Here is a 24,434-nt window from a genome sequence, read left to right as displayed (position 1 = left end):
TTTTTTTTCTTTTTTTTCTCTGGTAATCAAATCCAATTACTACATTCCGAAATGATGCTAATGATACTGATTATTGGCACCATCAGCATTAGTTTAACATCTGTATTTCCATTTATTAAGTTTGGCTGTATTTAATACTGAAAGAACAATATGAGAGGGAGAGAGAGAGAGAAAGAAAGAGAGAGGGAGAGAGAGAGAAACCTTCGTCAAAAAATACAGACAAGAAAAAAAGGGGGGGGGGGAAAACAAACAATTCTTACCATCAAGATCATCATCATACGTTTTTGTGAAAAGCCAGTCTGTGAATGGACCGATGCCAAGGGTTGAGAGTGCAGCTATACGAACTGAATATTCGGCGCCTTTTTCCAGATCTAAATGGAAGAAGGAAAAAAAAAACAATAAAAAACAATATAAATTATTGTATCAATATAAACAAACATAGAAAACAGCATGATTTTTCTTGTTTTGGCATAATGCCAATTTATGGAGAAGAATTGGTATATTATAGTTGTTATTTAGCCCTTGGTCAGGACTAACTGAATGAACCTATGTTCAAAAGCATTCCACCTGTGACCATCTCAACTATTAATAATTGAGTATCTGGAGCACCATTATCCAATGTATGCATTTTCTTTCTGTTAAGAGAGTAGGGTTGAATTTAAGGGATATTAGCCTGCTATTTCAAAAATGTCAAGGGACTACATATGGACTCGGATTCAGATATTGATCAGTCACTAGAATATAATTTCAGACTCGAGTCAAAAAAAAATAGTCAAGGGCATGATGAGTTAATAAATTGGTAGAGTCATTAGGTGCCACAGAGTGTTGTAGTATATTTGTTCTGGTTTTCTGCTTTGAGTCCAAACCCCATTAAAGTCAACTTTTCATTTCATCTGTTGAGAGTCAAATAAACGATCAATCCAGGGCAATGGACTGGCAAAACTATTAGATTATCAAATGACATGCCTTGAAGTACATATACTGACTAGTTTCTTAGATTCTGACAGTAATACCTGTAACATCATTGATAATTGGATGTGCTTGCTCTTGCCATTCCCTTGGAAAACCTCCAGGGCATAGACAGGGAAGATTTGAATGTAAGAGTAATTGCTGGTCAGCCTTAAAAAATCTTGCTTTCACCTGTGCTTTAGAGAAGAGCTTTGCTTTCCAGTTTCAACTATTTAGCCAAGTAACACTTCTAGGAAAGACAAAATTAAAGCCTGTTTTGAGTCTACAAGCTCGTTATGGCTGGGGTATATCGCATTTTCTGAGATATCTAAGAGACAGTGAAGACACACCCTTAAATGGAATTCCTGCCCATCACAGGTTTAACTCTCACCTGGTGCCAAAACTCATTTGTAGCGGAGTCAAGGCATGACTGATGATATGGCCATGAATCGGACCTTACAACTGCTGTGGTTGTGCCATGTCGTTGAAGAAGGAACCTAATTCTGTTTGTTCCAGTTTTCCAGACTAGGTGTGAAAATGGACCCCCCCCCCCCAAACCCTCAAAACAAAACTGTCTCCAATTTGTTTGCTTCACAGTTGAGTGGTTAACAACAGCAACAACGGGAAGTACGTCCGATTGTAAAAGCAACTGTTTTCAGCAAACTCACCATTCTAACTATTATACTTGGATGGGAAGAGGGAAGGAATGGACTTAATATATTAAAGAGATAAAATTAAAAAAAACCCTCAAAAAAACTCACGATGCATATAAAAATATAAATTATCCAGAAAATAATCAAACATCACATTGGAAAATGGAGAGAAAGAGGAAGAAAAAAATATTGCAAATTTGGTAATATTTAAACAATCTACAATCAGTGTAAAAGTATAAATTATTCAAAAATAATCAAAACACGAATATTAGTCATTAAGCTAATGTTTTCTTCTCTTAAATGTATAAACATTATTAATTAATTAGATTTTTTCACCTTTCACTACAAACTATGATTGGTACGAACTTAATATCATTATTGTTGTTTAGTTCCAGTCACCATTATTTAGCATTCATTTTTCTGTGCTTGCATGGTTTGGACAGAGTTTATTGTGACAGATTTTGCTATGGTTGGGCCAGGCAAGTTAATATTTTCCCATGGCTAAACATGTTCCTGCAGAATATTGGAAATGAATGACACTGCTTGTATGACAGTGGCATTCATTTACAACTGTCACACAATGCCAAGACAAGGAGACACAAACACACACATATAAGAACACAAGTGGGGTTCAAAATTCCCAACAGCTGTTTCGGCGATGCGTTCTTAGATTACATCATGACAAAACCCCACCATCATCAGGTAAATTTCAAACATATAAACAGGTAAGGGAGAAACAGAAGATAACCAGTTCACCAACAACTATGCTGAATATATATATATATATATATATATATATATATAATTTTTGGATTTGGTTTGCAAGATTTTTTATGTGATTTCGTGTGTTGAAGCATATCCTGTTGTGTCTGGGGAGAGTCATTTTCTTATTGTGCCTTAAAATTTAACACACCTTTTGAAAAGGTTGCAAGATGCAACGAAAATTTTCGGAAAATATAAGTAATAAGTGGAAATTTTAACGGTGAGTGTGTTAAATTTTAAGGCACGAAAAGAAAATGACTCTCCCCAGACACAACAGTATATATATATATATATAAATTAACAGAATGAGATAAAATTCCAAGGCTGTGAAAGATTTCAGAACATTGAATCTAGTCGATGATGTGTGTGTATTTTGTTTTCTAGTTTTCTTCACAGACAAATTCCAGTCTTTCGTTTTACTTATACCTTTATGGTACACCTGTCTCTTGTGCGTTTAAATTCACTTGATGAATCCAGTAATGTGCACAACTCTTCTATAGTAAAATTTTGTTGCATACCCAATTGAATATTAGCTAATAGCCCATTTTCTATAGCGATGTTTGAACAAAAATTCAAATAATTTTAAATTTTGTTGAATTTATCTGTATTTACCTGTAATTAGAGTCACTTTGTGACAAAACTTATGGTATAGAATTGGTTGAGAACCTTTCGTTAAATTATCTTCCAAAAATCACATTAATATGTTGATAAAAGAGTTGTTTAATGAAACCAGACTAAATTTACGATTATGTTAGAAATTAATTGAAACACATAAGGGGTGTATTTTGGTTAGAAAAATGGTAACGAAAGGGTTAATCACCCCTGAGTCCATGTCTATATACAAAATATCCTTACAAGTCGGCATTGATTATCAAAATTGTTCTGATGGATGAAATTTATTTTCATTACTTACCAGTCAGTGGTTGGAACTTCACATTACTTGCTGTGGTGACAGTTTTACCGCGGCGGCTGCCTTTCTTTTTAAAGCGTATCTTGTAACCGACTATTGGACCATTCTGGTGATCTTTCGGCGGGGGTTCCCAACGGACTATGATGCTCTGTTAAGAAAAACAATTGAAATGTTAAAAAAAACAAGATTTCTAGAAATTCTTTTGAAGACCTTGTTAAAGAAAGCTTTGAAGTGTGTCAAACCCTTATTTAAAATTAGAAAGGATAATAAAAGGTGCTGGCCTCAGTTTTTTGGGATGCAGAATGAATTGGGTTTATTGACTATCTTCAAAAGAGTCATACCATCAATGAAGAGTACTATGCCAATTTGCTGAGGCAGTTATGAAAGGCTATCAAAACCAAATGCTCAGGAAAGCTGTGCATGACTGTGGCTTTGAACTGGTTGACCACCGTCCTAATTCTCTTGATCTGACCACATCTATCTATAATGTCTTTACTCTTTTACTTGTTTCAGTCATTTGACTGCGGCCATGCTGGAGCACCGCCTTTAGTCGAGCAAATCGACCCCAGGACTTATTCTTTGGAAGCCTAGTACTTATTCTATCGGTCTCTTTTGCTGAACCGCTAAGTTACAGGGACGTAAACATACCAGCATCAGTTGTCAAGTGATGTTGGGGGAACAAACACAGACACACAAACATACACACACATACACATACATACATATATACAACGGGCTTCTTTTAGTTTCCGTCTACCAAATCCACTCACAAGGCTTTGGTCGGCCCAAGACTATAGTAGAAGACACTTGCCCAAGGTGCTGCGCAGTGGGACTGAACCCAGAACCATGTGGTTAGTAAGCAAGCTACTTACCACACCGCCACTCCTGCGCCTGTTCATGAATGTGAAAAAACAATTTGCTAGGAATCAGAGTCACAGTGATGATGATGTCATATCTGTTTTTGATGACTTCTTTAACCAACAGAATGAAAGCTTTTTCACCAAAGAAATCGAAGGACTGCAAGACTTATGGAAGAAGTGTGTGAACTACAAAGGAGACTATATTGAAAAATAAACCTCATTTGGCCACATTCCACGAGAGTATCATGGTCAGCCTATGAACTTTTCAGCTGATCTATGTTTGTGGTATTTAAGCAGTTGTGGTGCCTAAGACATGAAGATTGCACTATGGTTCCTGCAACTCAGCCAGAAGAACAGGTGTAAGAATGTTTCACTCCAACAAAAATGTCAAAGTGTTATGGAATGCTACATAGTGGTCAACAAGTACAGAATTTCATAGTAAAGAAGATGAGTACAACCTAGAATAATCATTCATTGCTATTTGTGAATGTCACAAATGGGGATCAGTCTGAAGATGGAGAGTCCACTCTGAGTTTTTCAGGCAAAGCAGAGTTGGATAATCTTTGTCCAGTTTCATTGATGACTCAGTCAAATAGGGAAGGGCAGCGACCAAGATCCTTTCCATGAAGGAAGTTCTTCTCAGACCAGAGACCTGGTTCCTCCTGAGTGCTTTGTAACAGAGTGAAAATGTCTAAGGTCTCCCATGGACCCAATGTTAGCATCAAACTGAGGAATGGATTAAGCTTCACACCCCAAAATAAGCAGACTTCCACACAATTTCCCTCAACCAAATTCCATTTTTATTAAAGGCTTTCATCATTGACCCCATACTGTGGGTAGGTGTCACAGTGTGGGATTGAACTCAAAACCTGTTAGCTGTGAAGTGAATGTGTTAACCACAGTCATATGGCATAGGATCTTACTGCTATCAACAGAATCTAAGCTTCTGGTAGTAGAAAAACAGGAGATACGTAAATGTGTAAGATTAAATTAACGACTAAATAAAAGGAAATATAAACCCTACATAAAAACTCATACAAGGTAGATGGACCCTTTGGTCCTAGTACAGACAAAATCCTTTTGTGCCGGTGGCATGAGAAAAATGTATTCAGTCCATACTGTAAAGCAGTTGGGACAAGAAAGCAGCCAGTTGTAAAATCCATGTTTAAGAAGGAAAACAAAAAACGAATGTGGGACACATGAACTCTACAAGATGTAGTAAAGATTATATATCTAAGAGAGGAGTGTTGTTGTTGTTGTTTGTTCCTTCTTGAGCCATGCCTGGCTCATAAAGGCCGGTTTCCCAGTTTCATTGGTGTATAGTTCCCCACCTAGACGGGACGCCGGTCTGTGGCAGGTGAGCTGCTAGATGCAGGAGGAAGAGTGAGAGAAAGTTGTGATGAAAGAGCCAGCAGAGGTTCGCCTTTACCTTCAACCGGAGCTGTGTGGAGCTTAGGTGTTTTACTCATAAACACACACATTGCCTGGTCTGAGATTCGAACTTGTGATCCCTTGACCACGAGTCTGCTGCTCTAACCAATGGGCCATGTGCCTCCACTGAGAGAGGTGTACTCTGAATTAATAAAAAAAAAAAAAAAAAAAGAGAAAAGCCCCTAAAATATTGACACAAAGTAGGAAGGATTGAAGTCCTTTTACATAGGGCTTCTCCAATACCAGTAAACCAGTGGCATGATAAAGCATGCCCTGTTTAGACTGTGAAGTGATTGTGGTGATAAACAAAGACAGAAAGATGTAAGACCTATGAAAATAAAACAAAAATAAAATACAGAATGAACAGAGGTGATGTGGACTTTAAGATAACATTGATGGTGGTAGTGGTGGTGATATTTGTGATTGTATGTATCATTCTGAAGATGATGATGATGATGCTGATTATGATGATGAGATTATCTAGTTTACCGTTGAGCTTGTTGCTTCCAGAGTGAAGTTTGTCGGAGAATCAGAAGGAATATCTGCTTTGGTTTTGGCAACAAATTCCTCTGTACTCATCCCTGCACCATTCTCATTGTGAGCTTCTACCCTGAAGCTGTAGTCACGAAACTGTTTCAAGTTTGTCAACACGTACTCCAGGCCTCGTACTTCTATCGCGGCTTCTTTGTTGGCTCCGACTTCGTAGTAGATGATTTTATAGGACTTAATCTTTCCGTTAGGCTCTTCTGGTGGTTCGTATTTCACCCTTATCGATGTAGGGGACACTGCTTCAGCAATGGCATTTCGTGGAGGACTTGGCACACGCACTAATCAAAGAGAAATATTTAAAACAATAATTAAAAATAGAAATAACAATAAACATTTCTACTATAGGCACAAGGCCTGAAATTTTGGGAGAGGGGACTAGTTGATTACATTGACCCCAGTACTCAACTGGTACTTAATTTATCGACCTTGAAAGGATAAAAGGCAAAATCAGCCTCGGCGGGATTTGAACTCAGAATGTAAAGATGGGTGAAATACTGCTAAGCATTTTGCCCAGTGTGCTAACAATTCTGCCAGCTCACCACCTTAATAATAATAATAATAATAATTCTTTCTATTAAAAGCACAAGGCCTGAAATTTTTGTGGGAGGGGACTAGTTGATTACATCGACCCCAGTGTTATACTGGTACTTAATTTATCAACCCCGAAAGGATAAAGAGCAAAGTTGATCTTGGTGGAATTTGAACTCAGAATGTAAAGATGGACAAAATACCGCTGAGCATTTTGCCCGGCATGCTAACGATTCTGCCAGCTCACCACCTTAATAATAATAATAATAATAATAATAATAATAATAATAATAATAATAATAATAATAATAATAATAATAATATAATATTGGTTTCTAATTTTGGCACAAGACCAGCAAGTTCAGCGGTGATGGAAAGTCAACAACATCAACCCCAGCGCCCAACTGGTATTTATCTTATTGACCCCCAAAAGGATGAGAGGCAAAATGAACTCAGAATGTCCAATTAGGAAAAAATGCCACTAAGCATTTTTTCTCAATGCTGAAACGATTCTGACAGCTCACTGTCTTATGACAAAAAAGAACAAAAAAAAAAAAAAATATTGACAAGAATTTTTATAGAACATAGCATTATTATAATGCAATTACAGCATGGAAGACATATTAATGATTAAAAAAAAACACAAAACTTGTTATCATTTAAACATTTATTATTTGTTGTTAACAGTCTCTGCGTGTTTTTGAATGGCTAATATGTATCATGTTGTGACTGTTATAATTTCAATGTATGGTCTCAGATCAAATCACCTGTCTGGCAAGTATACTTCTGAAATTATTATAATGGCAGATTTGGTAGAGTTCCAGGTTTTGTAGCATTAACCCGATTACCGTTCAAAACTGGTCATATCCAGTCCAAATATTCTACCAATTTTATATTCAAACCATCGAGATCTGGCATTTTAAACCTATCCTGCAATGTCAATCTTAAAATTAACAAATGCATCATAAAAATCTGAAAACAAGTACCTTGGGCACAGTCTACTACAGTGCTGAGCTGACCAAAGCCTTGTGAGTGGACCTGATAGATAGAAACTAAAAGAAGCCTGTCATACAAATATATATATATGTGTGTGTGTGTGTGTGTTTGTGAGTGTGTATTAGGGTTAAGATGATGTTTTACTGCTTTCATTGAATTTAATACAATCTTTGTAGAATAAACAGAAGAGGTGGGGGGGGGGGAGCGGGGGGGGTGTTCTACATTGCCACTCAGCCTACCAAGTGACAACTAATCTTGCCAGCTCACAGGCCGTAGCCAAATCTCCATGTCGTACTCTCCTGCTACTGTCATTTGAAAGGCTGTATATTTGAGATGATGAGGTCAAGTCTAACAGTTGAGGTCATGTCAAATGTGTGTGTGTGTGTGATGGGGCTGAGAGGGCTACAAAAGAAACTTGCCCAATTCTGATATTCTAAATCAAAACAAATTTCAGTCAGTTTACATTCCAGACCAAAGATTATTCTGGCTGGAATGTTGGCTTTGCATATCAAATCTGCTTTTTATTTTTTTGTTTGTTAGCAACAACAAAGAGCAGTGGCCGACCATTTGTTAATCTGGGATAATCTGCTGCTCGTATTTGGATTAACTACTAAGGATTATGGAAAGTAATTGTGTGTGTGTGTGTGTATCGTAACAGTTTGTGAAGTTCAACTGATGTTTTCTCCTAAACTGATAACATGGGATTATTTCACACCAGTCTAGTCTATTGTTGTACATCGAAAGCTTTAAGATGAGATTTCAACTTTGAATTAAAGTTAATCCACAGTCTTAAGATTATTGTTAAATTTTCTGGTAGAGAAAGATATATATATTTGTAAACATATTGTTTACATTAAATATTAAGGGATTTGACAGCATTCCTTAATATCAATGTCCAAATCATACCAGCATGGCATACGGAAATTAAATGGTGCTGATGAGTAACAATAAAGTATAAAAATGGTGAATGGATCTCTAGAAGTTTTGATGAGCATTCTAGGTGTGTGTACTTAACCATTTTGATACCAACCTACCAAAAACTGTCCTTGGTTCTGTGATACAAATTTCTTGTTTTAAAGTAACCTAGACGTAGGAGTGGCTGTGTGGTAAGTAACTTGCTTACCAACCACATGGTTCCGGGTTCAGTCCCACTGCGTGGCACCTTGGGCAAATGTCTTCTACTATAGCCTCGAGCCGACCAAAACCTTGTGAATGGATTTGGTAGATGGAAACTGAAAGAAGCCCGTCATTAATATGTATATGTATGTATGTGTGTGTGTGTTTGTCCCTCCAACATCGCTTGACAACCGATGCTGGTGTGTTTACGTCCCTGTAACTTAGCGGGGACGTCATGGGGCTGCACCTATGCTAGGGTACTGCAACACTGAAGGTTTAATTAATCAAATGGACCCCAGTACTGACTTAAGTCTGGTACTCTATTGATCTCTTTTGAAGAATTGCTAAGCTACAGGGATGTTAACAAACCAACACTTGTCAAGTGGTAGGGGCAACAGACACTACAGTTTCCACCACAAGGCTTTGGCTGGCTTGGGGCTATAGTAGAAAACACTTGACCAAGGTGCCATTCAGTGGGACTGAACTTGAAAGCACTTGATTACAAAGCGAGTTTCTTAACCACATGGCCATGCCTGAGCCTGTCTAGACATTTTTTTTTTATTGTTTGGTACTCTAATAAAGTTCAGAGGTTTTTAATACTGATTTCAAATTTTGGCACAAGATCAGCAATTTTGGCGGGGGAGGGAATAAGTCACCTGGTACTTATTTTATTGACCCCAAAAGGATGAAAGGCAAAGGTGACCTCAGCAGAATTTGAACTCTGGACATAAAGACAGATGAAATGCTTCTAAGCGTTTCGTCCAGAATGCTACGAATTCTGCCAGCTCGCCCCCTAGTAAGAGAGTTTTAATATTAGAATTATAAATAGTAAAACTCTAATTCATTTTTGTTTGATATCTTGTAAAAATCATTCCAGTCTTTGGATCCCTGCAGGAAAAGTTAGTACTCATGGTTCCAGGGGTTTAAGGGTTGGTTGGTACTTACCTTCTTCTTCAGATTCAACTTCAATAACAACGGCCTTTCCAGGGCCATGAGAGTTGTATGCTTGAACTCGGAACTCATAAACTGTATTCGGCTTTAGGTGTTGGATCGTTGCTTCCAAACTGGTTGTATTCATAACTCGTTCCCTAAAAGAAAAGAAGTGAAACAAAATGCATGAGAAATATCATTCTCTGAAGAATAAAATTTATAAATTGAAAATTTGAATAATCCATTTTTTTTTTTCATTTTCATATTTTATAATCCTTTAGCATTTAAACCAGCCAAATCTGGTCAAAATATTCTTCCTGTTTTATTTTCATACATAGCCAGATCTGGCCTTTTATATTTACCATACACTGTCATTCTAAACATAAAGAACCACACTATCAGATATGAGATAATGCAGGATTCATGAATAATGGGAACAAATAGAGAAACTATATTTGATTGAGTAATTTAAATGCTAAAGGCATAAATATTATTTTTACAGCAATTTGTTCTTTTTCGGGGTTCACAGTGTCTGTTTTTGTATGAAGACACTTACATGAAATCATAGAAATGGTACTTCATAAATATGACGCCATTGTATCCACAGTCTCTGTAATGCAATATGGTGTTACCTAATTTGTATCTGGATTAGAGTTACATAAATAGACCGATGCATCTTCCCTTAGGCAATGATGCAAAGTTTCCGACAGGGTTTCACATCAACACTCCAGCTATGGTAAATCCCTACGCTAAACTAAAACCAGGTTTTTGTCCTCATCCTGAAGACCAAGAATCGTTTTGCTTGAATTGAGTTACTACTGCTTTTGCTTCTACGACTATGTTTTTTCCCCTCCGTGTGTTTTTTTTTTTTAATAATTTTAGTCATATTGACCATGCTGGAGCACTGCCTTCAGCAGGTGTAGCCAATTATTATGGACTGCCCACCATTGAAACTACCATGGTATGACACCACTGCCATTGGTTGGGACACAGCCTATGTATGCCCCAAACGTGCCTCCCTTGTCAGCTCGCATTTGCGGAATTGGCCTCAAGCACCAGACCATACAGAGCCCCCAAATTCCATTTCTGAGACCAGATCAAGGTCATTTTCCTCCGCTGCTTCATTGATCCAAATACCTGGGAGACAATTGCCAAAGACCATCCAAAGTGGCAGCATGTAATCGTCGAGGGAACAGACCTGATGGAAAATAACAGATGTCAAGCGGTAGAGATCAGATGACAAAGACGCAAAGAGCGACTCCGACCGGTCCTTCATCAACTCTCCCAGCGATAAATGTGCCCGAATTTTCTATCCCATTCTTGGCCTGAACAACCACCTCAGGAACTGGAAATCTTTGTACTCATTAAGATAAAGAAGCTCAATCACTCGGTCAGGAGTTAATGCTGTGGCCACTGCTGAGTACTTATTTTATTTTTTCTGTTTGAATGTATCAATGATTTTGAAGTTTTGGCCGGCTAGTTTCCATCAGACAGTCTGATGAAAGTGAGCAGATTGAAACTTCAAAATCACTGTCACCACCCCTCTTGTAAAAATGTAGATATGTATTCTGCAAATTGTATTGTGTAATCTTTCAGTTTAATGCAAAACTATTTTTTATCATAATTTAGCATAAAAACAAAGATTAATATATAGTTTTGCTTTTAGAAGCGTTGAGATGTCTTAGAAAGTTAAAGAAGTGATTCTAAATTCTCAAATGCAGGATAATGTTAATAATATAGCCTGAACAGGATAAGCTACCCCTATTTTGCAGAAAAAAGTGTTGGCGGCTGGCTAAAAGTTGTAATAATGAAGTCAAACCAAATAGCGATATTTTGAAATAATTTAATATGCATGTTTCAGGTCTGTATAATATATAACAGGAAATACATCCATTATGTAAAACCTTCTTCAGTTAAAATATTTCAAAATACGACTTGGTGTCAGTACAAACTAGTCAGTCCAGACTCCACTTATGTGGATACTCCAATGACAATCTGGAGTAGTCTGTTATATTTAACTTGAGTCAAAAATTCTGGTACTGTGCACTGCTTCTTAGTATAACACTATATATATATATATATATATATATATATATATATATATATATATATATATCTACGCCCTTACCTTTACCTTACTTAGTGGTCTATTAACTCTTTTGTTTTAATGACGGTCACCACACAGTAATTTCCTTTTGTTTAACGGTCATTTTTCACAGGAATTTTCAATGACTGGATAACTGAAGAGATGTTGGCGTGGGTTCCCACCCCGGCATCCGAAACTCGGAGTTTTATCATGGCTACTGAATAAGTGTCACATATTTTTACAGATGAATTCCTCTATTTGCATAATATCGAGGTCTCTCTCTTTCTTTTGTTGTCCTTCCTATCAATATATATATATATATATATATACATACACGGTGGGGTGCAGGTTTATTTGGAAAACTAGACTGAGGCACGGGCTGAAAAATATTTGGAAGTACTGATCTAACTGCAATACGTGCACTCTATAAATGAAGAGTGTTCTACAAGCTTGCAGTTTTTAATTAATCTCAGTACCCATTGTCCTTGGTGGCCAGAAATGGTAACAAGGGTCTTTCTACCCAAGTGTATTATTCTTGTACATGGTTTATTTGTATGGCCACCAAGAATTGTCCACCTGTTTGTCTGTTAACGAACCACGAACCATAATGTGTGATACATGATCTGGACATATCACTTTTACACTTTTACTTGTTTCAGTCCTTTGACTGCGGCCATGCTGGAGCACCGCCTTTAGTCGAAGAAATCGACCCCAGGACTTATTCTTTGGAAGCCTAGTACTTATACTATCGGTCTCTTTTGCCGAACCACTAAGTTACGGGGACATAAACACACCAGCATCGGTTGTCAAGCGATGTTGGGGGGACAAACACAGACATACAAACACACACACACACATACACATATATATACACATATACGACAGGCTTCTTTCAGTTTCCGTCTACTAAATCCACTCACAAGGCATTGGTCGGCCCGAGGCTATAGTAGAAGGCACTTGCCCAAGATGCCACGCAGTGGGACTGAACCCGGGACCATGTGGTTGGTAAGCAAGCTACTTACCACACAGCCACTCCTATAAGGTTAATAATAATAATAATAATAATAATAATGAAGGAAAGAGATTTTATCGAAAGAAAGAAAAACTGAAAAATAAAGAAGAAAATTTAAAAAAAACAAAAACAATAAGGAGCATTTATTTGCTCAACAATGAAATATAGAAAAGAAAACAAAAAAAAAACAAAGAACAAAAACAGGGTTAATTGGTTAATTAAAATGTACCAATAAATTAGTGGATGTTCCTTGAGTAGGTAACCAACAGATGTAGAATTGATATCACTTTTCAGACTGAACATTGAGTGTAACCACTGTCAGCCCGAAAGTGGACAATGGTCAGTAAGATGAACCAAATTGTTAGCAAGGTCAAAGGTTACTGATATGTCAAAGGTTGATTAGTATACAAAAAAAGCTTTAAAAAAAATAAAAAAGACTATCATGTTAAGCCATAGTTATTCAGCCAGCGATATTAATATGGTAGGATTAGATGGATTAAAGCAAACAGCCTAGTTAGATTAATCACAGAATGAGAGAAAGAGAGAGAGAGACTGTTCATGTCTTTGTTACCTTAGTCAATTAGCTAAGCAGCAAAAGCAATCAAGGCAGGTATAGTTATGCTAAAAAAAAAGGCAGGTGTTTAAACAAGTAAAGATGTAGAAAGGAAAAATAAAATGATAGCAGGCAGTTAAACAGCAAAAGTAATGGACTCTAAAGCATTACCTAACATAGGCTGGGTTCACCATACTATGACAATCGACCTTTACTATCTTAAATCCCTATACAGGTCCACTGGCAGAAAAATCTGTTGGCGGTCACTTAGAAACAATTTTTTGACCTATTATCCTTATATTAAGAAGTTGTTGAAAGTATGAAATTAGGAGTTGTTTCACAAATAAAATAAACCTGTAGTGGAATAATAGCTCCTGTTCAGATTTGGTCTCTGAAGAGAACAATTTAATTTATTTTATATACCGCAAATCCTCGAATATAGTCTGCCCTTGAGTATAAATACGCAGGGTATTTTTAGGGGGCTGTACCTCTAAAACACCTAAACCTTGTGTATAATACTCACCCCTTCTCTAATTTGAGTCAAGGAGGTCTATATAACGTCCTTGGTTTGTAAACGTATATACGGTAACATCCTTTATTATTAATGTATATATAACATAATGCAAACGTGCAGCTTTTTTGTGCACTTTGTTAGCAGAAAATAAAGAAATAACAGTAATAACGTCAGTGAAAAATAAATATTAAGTAAATTGCCTTTACATATTTATCACTTAGAAAATATTTTTCATTTTTAACCTTGTATATAGTATGCACGAGAAATTTTGACCTTTAAATTTTGGGAAAAAGTGCGAATTATACTTGAGGATTTACAGTAATTTAAATTTCATTGAAGGGGTCACAGTTCCAGTACCACAAACATGTGGTCAGAAAATACTATAGAAAAGAATTGCAAGAAGGATTCTTCAAGGTGAATCAACCTGCAGAGACCTAAGAGTAGACTAAGAATGAGATGGTTGGATAATATCCACAAGCTGATTTGGTCATGCTTGGGAATCCAGCTGTAAAGTCTAATGAGGGTTGCTTCTGATAGGACCCTACAGAGGAGTGCCTGAGGACTAACATAGCATGTTTGCTGGGTCTGCAAACACTTGTGTTTACAATACATTTTTTGAAATACCAACTACCTACACATGTAGTTGGGGGTCTTCTAACGGTTTTGTAAAGGCATACAGTTGCAAAAAAATACGGATTTTGGGTTCTGTGTAAAGTCTGTGCCTAAGATTAACTGCTTACAGAACAGATAATCTCACTTCAAATTCATCAACCACAGCTAGTTTACAGAACTGGTGAAGCTATAACGATGTTAAATGTTTTCAAAAACCTTTATTCCTATATTCAAAAATACCAATCTGTCTTGTGATGAGAGAGGGAAAGAGAGAAAGAAAGAATCTTGTCCCTACAATTCATCACATGTGATGAATTATAGGGACAAAAAGAAATACTTCTTGTAATGCTTGTTTCACCAATAAACTGACCAATTATATTTTGTCAGTCAATATGGTGTAGGTGTAATGAAGAGAGAGAAATATCTTTTGTGCTGCATTCTTAGAGTTGGTGCTTGCAAGGTTGTTACCTGAAGAAACCATGTATGTTCCCAGATCCTTTCTCCATTACCATATATATATATATATATATATATATATATATCAACAAAATAATAAGGAAATTGGAATATTTCAAGAGAGATAATGACATTGAGGCCTGGATGCCAATCCACTTCATGTGTCTAGCAAGATATCAGATATGGAATATTCCAATGAAATATACAATAAATGATGGTTACGTGGGTTTTGTATGTGTCCGATTTGTTATAATTGTTTTTTTTTCTCTGAAAGCAGTTTCAGCCAACAAGACAGAAAAAGAAAAGTATTTCACAGTAGTTCATTCTCAGCATCTAAAAGATTAATAAACAGAGAGAGAGAGAGAGAGAGAGAGAGAATGCTCCAGAAGATTCATATATTTCTTGCAAGATATAGTACTAGCCACAGTAGCAGACAGGGGAGAAAGAGGGAGAGATAAAAAAAAACAAAACAAAAATAAAACACAACACTAAAATTAAGGATTTTTCCAATTTTTTTTTTTTTGACTTTTGTTGATTTTTTTTCTTCAATGAAAAAAATTGTTGAAGTGAAAGAATAAAGGAAAAAAAAAAGAAAAAAAAGAAAGAAAGAAGCGAAGTAAAAATGGAGAATTTATGTCAAATATATTATAAATCTATTTTTTTATCGTCATTATGTTTAAATACTTTCGGTGTCGTTTCTCTTCACACTTCTATGCTTTCTAAAATGATTTTTAAATTCTAGGCAGTATCATAGTAATATGCAGTGGAGTGTATTATGAAATAATAGCTAACATTTTAATGAAAATTAAAAAAAATTGGTCATTAGAATCACTGATCTGTGACAGTAAAACAGCAACAGGCCTGCTTGCCAGTCAAATGTTATTACCAATCTTTATTCTTCTTTCTTTGAGCTCTAGAACTCATAAAGCCAGTTACTCGGTTTGCAAGTTGACCAAGATCATAATATTTTCCCCTGAATGGGATATGAGACGGAAGTTCAGAGTAGAGTTCAAGGTCAACAATTTTGAGGGGAGGGGGCAAGTCGATGACACCAACTTCCAGTACTCGACTGGTGCTTTATTTGAGACTGACTCCCAAGGTCATAACTGACTTCAGTGGGATTTGAACTCGGAACATACAGAGCCACAAGAAATTCTGCTCAGCGTTTTACCCAACAGGCTAATGATTCTACCAGCTCACTGCCTTATATTACCAATTAAACTTCTTAAATTAGGTACTATATCAATAGGTCTTTTGCATTTTTCTGTCTGGAAATGGGGATTGTAATGACTAATACATCAGTGGTGGCCTAGTGATCAAGGTTTTGAACTCACAATCATCTAGTTAAAGGTTTGAATCTTGGACCAGATAACACATTGTGCCTTTGAGCAAAGCACTTCATTTCACACAGTTCCAGTTTACTCAGCTGAAAATGAGTATTATTCTAGTGCTGGTGTGGTTCTCAATTACTCCACTCCAAGCTGGTAACAGGACAGGCGTCTGTATCTGCTCAGGAATACTAAGGCACTTGAAATATTTAGCAAAAGCATGAAGCATGTTGTTACCAAGCCATGCTCGCTTCCAAGCGGGAACTTTGGTATTTCTCTCTTTTCAAAAAAAAACCCTTGCCCTTTTGCTACTAAATTTCTGTGGAACAATACTGCATTTCTTTCAATCAATTTTGAAAATACAAAAGAATTTAGTAAAATAACTTTGTCACTATTCGCTCTTTTGGTATTCAAACAACCCATGTCCGACCCAAATATTTGATCTGTTTTTATGTTCAAACTGGCCAGATACGGCCTATCACACCTACCCTACAATGTCACTCTAAACATAAGCAATCACATCAAAACCGTGGAGCTATGAGATAATACAAGATTAATTTGGAACAATCTGGATAAATACGCATTACAGTTGGTGGATCAATCTGAATCCTAAAGGGTTAAGCTATTGTCCAGAACATAAATTAACATGAAATTTGAGGACAGGTTTTAACTTAGATTACATTAATCCTTCAGATTACACTAACAAATGTAATGCTTATATGTTTACATTATTTTGAATCATTCCTGCACAGTCTTACAGCTTTATCATTTCAATTACGTGATTCTTTACTTTAGGAATGACATTGTAGGGTAGGTATAAAGGCCAGATGTAGCTGAGTTGAACATAAAACAGGAAGAATATTTGGGCCGCATATGGTTGGTTTAAATGCTAAAGGGTTAAAACAGGAAGTTTGTATCATAGAACCTGAAGCTGTCTCAGAGAGGTTGGCATCAAAAGGGTTAATGGTAGATACAGAATAGTAATGGCTTATGAAAGATAGGTATTCAGAAAAAGTTTGGTTGATTGATAATGTTTACTTTATAATCTGGGAGGCATACAATTGTCTTTTGTTTTTTTAACTTTAAGAGGAATTATCCGAATGCAAACACTGACGACCAAGAATTCAGGAATGATATCAAAGTAACAATAATTGTTTCTAAATTAAGCAAAGGCCTGGAAAATTTGAAGGAAGAGGTTAATTGATAGCTTTGGCTCCAGTATCTGACAGATCCTTTATTTTACCAATCTTGGAAGAATAAAAGGCAGAAGTTGACCGTTGCAAGATTTGAACTCGGAACATAAAAGTACCATGAGGCATTTTAACTGATACTCTAATGATTCTACCAACCCACTGTCTTTACCACAGCACAAATTAATAATCAATACTAATTAATGGTTGTACCTAAAAAATTCATTAAATGCTGCGAGACCTCTAACGATAACTAGCAAAAAATAAATAAATAAATAAATAAATTTTAAAAAAACATTACGTTGCTGCTGTTGTTATATATATTAATAAACTATGAACAGAAAACCTAATTATAAATAAATAAAACTGAAAAATAAAAACATAAAACATTTAAGATCTACTTAGATTTGAACCTGCCAACACTACATTCTATGATTCGCAATCACATCTTTACTGTGGTTTAAAGTACTTAATGTTTCCACCAGAAATATATTAGTTTGGATTTGTTTTCAACACCACAAATCACATAAAACCTGCAACTATAAGAAAATTGCTCCTAAGAAAATTTTCACACACACACATACAAGTATGTGTGTGCATGGAGAGATACATGCATACATATACTCTTTTACTTGTTTCAGTCATTTAACTGCAGCCATGCTGGAGCACCGCCTTTAGTCGAGCAAATCGACCCCGGCACTTATTCTTTGTAAGCCTAGTGCTTATTTTATCGGTCTCTTTTGCTGAACCGCTAAGTTATGGGGACGTATACACACGACCATCGGTTGTCAGGCGATGTTGGGGGTGGGGGGACAAACACAGACACACAGACATATACACACACATACATATATACGACGGGCTTCTTTCAGTTTCCGTCTACCAAATCCACTCACAAGGCTTTGGTCGGCCCGAGGCTATAGTAGAAGACACTTGCCCAAGGTGCCACGCAGTGGGAATGAACCCGGAACCATGTGGTTGGTAAGCAAGCTACTTACCACACAGCCACTCCTGAATATATATATATATATATATATATATATATATATATATATGTATGTACTCTCGGAGTGGTTGGCATTAGGAAGGGCATCCAGCTGTAGAAACTCTGCCAAATCAGATTGGAGCCTGGTGTAGCCATCTGGTTCACCAGTCCTCAGTCAAATTGTCCAACCCATGCTAGCATGGAAAGCAGACATTAAACGATGATGATGATGATGATGATGTATGTATGTATATGTATGCATATATATATGTATATCTACGTGTGTGTGCACTTAGTGTACACACTAGTACGAGTGAGAAGTTCAAAACTATACTCAATACCATGGGGTGAGTGTCATTTATGGTTATGGTAGCTGACACCTCACATCTAGTTATTTGAATTAAATGTTCCCGATCATCAGAATGGATGATCATATAAACACACATGCACACACTTATACATACATTTGTATACATACACATATGCATATGTGTATGTATATTTACGAATACACATGTCTGCATTCATTCGTACACACACACAAATGCATACATTTGTATATATGCATATATATATACATGTATATTTATAAATACATATGCATGCATCCATATATACATACATTCACACACACACACACACATGCAATATGAATTTATGCATATATATATATGAGTGTACACAGCAGGGCAGCCGCAAAAATTTGATATATACCAAAGTTTAATATATATTCGAAACACATATATCCTTGTTGTGTAATAAAAGTTTGGGTATATATCCCAAAGTTCTTCACAGCACAGCATGGGTACCAAACTTTTTCCATATGGCTCTAAGCTGCGTTTTCTTGCAATCAAAAACCTGGAATTATGTGAACTCTTATGAAAACAAGTTTGAAATTACGTAGTGAATATAACACCTGTAAACTGGGAGCCTTTTCTTATGTATTTGTATAGTTTCGAGTGTGATCTTCTCAATGCATGTCAATCGTTTCTCAAATAAACTTTCGTTTCATTTCAAAAGCTCTGAGGAAGCTATGAGGTGATGCACAAGCACTCCGGTCTGAATGCATCACACCTTATAGCTGAAACAGCAGTAAGCTAATGAAGTTGATTACTTAATTCCTGTTCCATTGTCATTTATTTAATCTCATATTACACTATATATATATATACATACATATATATATATGTGAAGGCGCGTGGCTTAGTGGTTAGGGCATTCGGCTCATGACCGTATGGTCGTGAGTTCGATTCCCGGTGATGCGTTGTGTCCTTGAGCAAGACACTTTATTTCACGTTGCTCCAATCCGCTCAACTGGCAAAAATGAGTAGTACTTGTATTTCAAAGGGCCAGCCTTGTCACGCTATGTGTCACGCTGAATCTCCCTGACAACTACGTTAGGGGTACACGTGTCTGTGGATTGCTCAGTCACTTGCACGTTAATTTCATGAGCAGGCTGTTCCGTTGATTGGATCAGCTGAGACCCTTGCCGTTGTAACCGACAGAGTGCTCCTTTGCATATGTATGTATATATATATATATTAGTGGCCTTGCTGTCTACTCAAGAAAACACAAAGTAAATGATTTACAGGCACTTGAGCAAACTGACTCCTCCACTTGGTCCATTCGCCAAAAGGTTAGCAAGGCACCAGCAGGTCTCAAGAGAAACATTCGTGCCCAAAGAACATGATTACCACTTTATTTTACTGAGCCCTCATTTTTTGCTCATGACAAGAGAATCCATCATGTATATGATTTACCTTGCATTGTTTTGGCCTTACCCCCAGTCTTTTATACAATATATATACATACAGACACACACACATACATACATGTATAATTGTGAAATGAACCACCTCAGTATATATATATATATATATATATATATATATATATATATATATATATATTATATATACTGAGGTGGTTCATTTCACAATTATACATGTTCTGAAGGTTCTTCAGCAGAATATATTTTCTGATTTTAATACCTGCATGTCTTTATCAAGAAAATAAACTAAGTACAATATCGTATTTAACACATTCAGCAAAAAAATTATTAACTGATTAATGTAGAAAAACTGTCTTCAATTACAGTCATTTATATACAACTTCCATCAGCTCCACCAGTGAATGCTCTTAATTTTCAGGGAGGGGTGGTGGCTGTCAATTAGATTGATCCCAGTATGCAACTGGTACTTAATTTATTGACCTCAAAAGGATGAAAAGCAAAGTCGACCTCAGCGGAATTTGAACTCAGAATGTAAAGACAGATAAAATACCGCTAAGCATTTCACCCAGTGTGCTAACGTTTCTGCCTGTTCACCATCTTAAGTCTGAGCTATGTTGGAAGTAAGTCAATGCATGTGCTGCTAGTGACATTCTTACATATTCCTATGAAGCCAATAAACTTGGTATTTGGTTCACAATCGTAAAGTCGTAAAGTCGCTGGGTTCAAAATAAACAATCACATTTATCAAACTCTTGAGGCTATGAAATAATGCATAATTATTTTAAAACAATGTGAATAAATAAGCATTACATTTGATAAAGTAATCTGAATGCTAAAGTGTTAAAGTCATTAACATATTACACTATGCTCAGTTCCCTCCCCTTTTGTTATGGTTATATGGTATATATGAGCTAGTTTAATTGTTGCTGTGTACAAGGAGGTGTTGAAAAGTTCCTGGCTTTAAGGGTATCACAAAGGACCTGGTTGGAGGCTCAAACCTTCCGAGTTCTTTTACAGGGTGCAGGAGTGGCTGTGTGGTAAGTAGCTTGCTTACCAACTACATGGTTCTGGGTTCATTCCCACTGTGTGGTACCTTGGGCAAGTGTCTTCTACTATAGCCTCGGGCCGACCAAAGCCTTGTGAGTGGATCTGGTAGACGGAAACTGAAAGAAGCCTGTCGTATATGTATATATATATGTATGTTTGTGTGTCTGTGTTTGTCCCCCCAACATCGCTTGACAACCGATGGTGGTGTTTATGTCCCTGTAACTTAGCGGTTCGGCAAAAAGAGACCGATAGAATAAGTACTTGGCATCCAAAGAGTAAGTGCTGGGGTCGATTTGCTCGACTAAAGGCGGTGCTCCAGCATGGCCAGTCAAGATGACTGAAACAAGTAAAAGAGTAAAGGGCTTAGGAAAACTGAAGGACCACTGCAATAAGTGTGTGAATCTGAGAGGGGAACATGTTGAATAAAATCATAGTTAACTGATTCTCCTCTATTTTCTTTCACCCAAAGAAGGAACTTTTCAGCACTCCCTCGTATATTGTTAGTAGGGTTTTGTATATTGTTTGTTTCTGTTTTGAGACCATTGTTGCAGTAGGTACTTAAGTGGGAACACAACAGCTGTACTTTGTGTGTGTTTGATATCATTGTAATTTAGGATATAATGTGTGGTTAAGAAACTCACTTTGTAACCTCAGGATTTCAGGTTCAGTCCCTCTGCATGACACTTTGGGCAAGTGTCTTCTACAATAGCTCCGAGCTGATCAATGCTTTGTGAGTGAATTCAAGAGACAGAAACTGTGTAGAAGCCTACCACATATATCAGTGTGTGTGTGTATTTGTCCCCCACTACTGCTTGACAATCTATTAGTTTGTTTTATGTTCCTGTAACTTAGCGGTTCACAAAAGAAACTGATAGAATAAGTTCCAGACTGATAAAAATATTGGGGTCAGTTTGTTCAACTAAAACCCTTCAAGGTGGTGCCCCAGAATGGCCACAGTCCAGTGAAAGAAATAAGCTGAAAGATAAAAGACAGTGTGTTGTATTTTTCATCTACTGCTTAGTCAGGGAGTACCCATAATCCTTTATCTTTTGCAGGGGCCTCAGGAATTAGTGGAAGAAGGGAAGAAATTCTTCACAAACTGAAGACTAAGTTTGAAGCTTCAATGTCTGCAACAGATTAAAATGTGCTAAAGGTACCTAAGCTTATTTTACATAATGTGTTACTATTCAATTTGTTTTTACTTTTCTTAAATGAAAGGAAGAGAGAGAGAGAGAGAGAGAGAGAAATTTGATTGTTATTTTTAACAGTTTTTGGTGACTATGCAGAAGCTTCCTTGTTAGTTGCTGCTGGTGTTTGTTAGACCTAATTGAGGTCTAACCTAGGTTAGACTCGACTGAGTAGACCTTTTGAAGACATTCCAGTTGTGATCATCCCATCTTTCTAAGAGTATCTTTAGAACTATGCTAACCAATGAGCCCTTATAATTTTTGCCAGAATAGTAGAATGGGATCTGAGGAAAATTTGATTTAAAAAAAAAAAGGGCTCCCTTGTTAGCTTATTGTTGCTGCTGCTGATAATGATGATGAGGAGGTCGTAAATGCATATAACTAATATATTTTGGATGGAAACACTAAGTCATATAACAAACTCTGCATACCTTATTTCTCCTTTCCGCCTTCGCGTTTTATGACTGATTGTGAAAAAAGAGAAAACTCATCACAAAAACCAAAATAAATATTTTTTAAAAAATGAAAAGCAAAAAAAAAAAAGAAAAAAAGCAATGATTTTTTTTTTTTACAATTTATAAAAAAAAAAATTCTTTTCCTTTCATTTTGTTTTGCGGGTTTAAAAAAAAAAAATATTTTGAGAGGAAAAGAACTTTGAGAAAGCGCCATCATTCAAAGGTGTTAAGCTTATTTTAAGGTTGCCAGATGCCTGAATGTAGTTCACTATTCCAAGCCACATCTTTTTTAGACATTTCTGTGTATCGTTAATAATTCAATGGTCAGATATCTGAAGATGGAACAAGTGGAATTGGTTGGTTTGGTTGTATGGTTGGTTGGTAGATTGAGTGGTAGATAAAGTTGTGACGTGGTGAGTCTTACACTCTGGTTGTAACAATTATTATCATAGATACAAGAATGGACGGGAAACAACAAGCAAAATAATTTCTGCAGACAATGACGGACTAGCAGAATAAAATATGTCTACGGGATTTGACATTATCATGAGCAGGGCTTTAAGAGCTTAAAGATGTACAGGGTGTCCACAAAGTCTGGGTACATGGGATTAACACATACTTTAAGAAATTATTATTTCTTATATTTAATTGTTTATGTTATGATTTTATTTACTCCATGCACCCAGACTTTGTGGACACCCTATATAACATTAGTATCTATTGAGGTCGTAAAAATTTATGAACTTTTGAGAGAACGCAAAACAATTCTTTTTGTGGAATAGCGGATCTCGAAGCACATAAAGCTATAAATAATGGCATTTAAGTATTGGATTGAAAAACCCTTTTTGGATAGAATAAGAGAAGCTGTCTATAGGACACAAACCTACATCCTCTATAGACATGACAGATGTTCTGCCATTAGACCAAAGTGTTTTTCAACATGATATTTCGATGCTATTATTTATAAGCTTTATGTATTTCCAGTTCCGCAGTTCAAAAAAAAAAAAAAGGATAAAAAAGAATCGATATCTATATTCATTCTACTTGTTGACCAAACAACCAGGGAGGGTGCTTTTCAGTGTTTTCATGTTTACCATTTTATTGTTTTTTAACAGCATTGTTCCTTCACTGACAGAAATGTCTAAACAGTGTGTGTGTGTGTCTGTATGTTTCTTGCATCATATTAGCCTACACTTGTGGTGCAGCTTGTCCATTCTACAACAGCCAAGAGTGTCACAGAAAGCATTAATACACACACGTGATTTAGGATGCCACACCATGTCAACTACAATATATATACATATATACACACACACACAAACAAATATATATACCATTATTTATATAAATATATATACATACACACGCATGTACACTCACACACGTATTAATAATAGTGGAATTTTATACAAACCTTTCGCGTTCTTTTTCTTTCCAGAAGACAGAGTAACTGATGATTTTGGCATCCTTCGGTCCTGTGTGGGTGGGTGGTTTCCATGACAGCGTGACAAAGCTCGGGGCCCGGATCACCTCGTGTAGGTCGACTGGCACAGACGGCAAGCTATCGGTGTTCAAGTTCTGCAGGCCTAGAGGG

General features: G+C 36.5%; 1 protein-coding gene and 1 long non-coding RNA gene across 51 annotated transcripts in view; one reads left to right on the top strand and one right to left on the bottom strand.

The window, feature by feature from the left end:
- Positions 1 to 24,416, top strand: part of LOC128248697 (uncharacterized) — a 132,827-nt gene extending 108,411 nt beyond the window's left edge. The window contains exons 3-4 of the long non-coding RNA XR_016243054.1: positions 22,254 to 22,351; positions 24,279 to 24,416. This is a non-coding gene — a long non-coding RNA (uncharacterized LOC128248697). The remainder of the gene's footprint in view (positions 1 to 22,253; positions 22,352 to 24,278) is intronic.
- The window catches only part of LOC106874615 (neogenin), a 303,881-nt gene that overhangs the window by 91,344 nt on the left and 188,103 nt on the right, over positions 1 to 24,434 (bottom strand). For 23 of the 50 annotated variants that reach the window (XR_016243040.1, XR_016243047.1, XR_016243039.1 and 20 more), the window contains exons 8-13: positions 24,255 to 24,434; positions 22,817 to 22,849; positions 9,699 to 9,841; positions 6,054 to 6,391; positions 3,277 to 3,421; positions 261 to 371 (exon numbers count right to left, since the gene is read on the bottom strand). The exon at positions 24,255 to 24,434 is cut by the window's right edge. Coding sequence is in view for 34 of the 50 variants with exons in the window: in XM_089357152.1 (XP_089213278.1) it covers positions 261 to 371; positions 3,277 to 3,421; positions 6,054 to 6,391; positions 9,699 to 9,841; positions 22,817 to 22,849; positions 24,255 to 24,434 (950 nt within the window). In the remaining 16 variants the exon portion in view is untranslated. The remainder of the gene's footprint in view (positions 1 to 260; positions 372 to 3,276; positions 3,422 to 6,053; positions 6,392 to 9,698; positions 9,842 to 22,816; positions 22,850 to 24,254) is intronic. The other 27 variants (XR_016243049.1, XR_016243042.1, XR_016243050.1 and 24 more) reach the window with 3 other exon arrangements.

Source organism: Octopus bimaculoides, chromosome 9 (assembly GCF_046866305.1).
Source record: "Octopus bimaculoides isolate indiv1 chromosome 9, ASM4686630v1, whole genome shotgun sequence".
Classification (NCBI taxonomy): Eukaryota; Metazoa; Mollusca; class Cephalopoda; order Octopoda; family Octopodidae; genus Octopus; species Octopus bimaculoides.
This window is presented reverse-complemented; position numbering and strand designations above follow the sequence as displayed.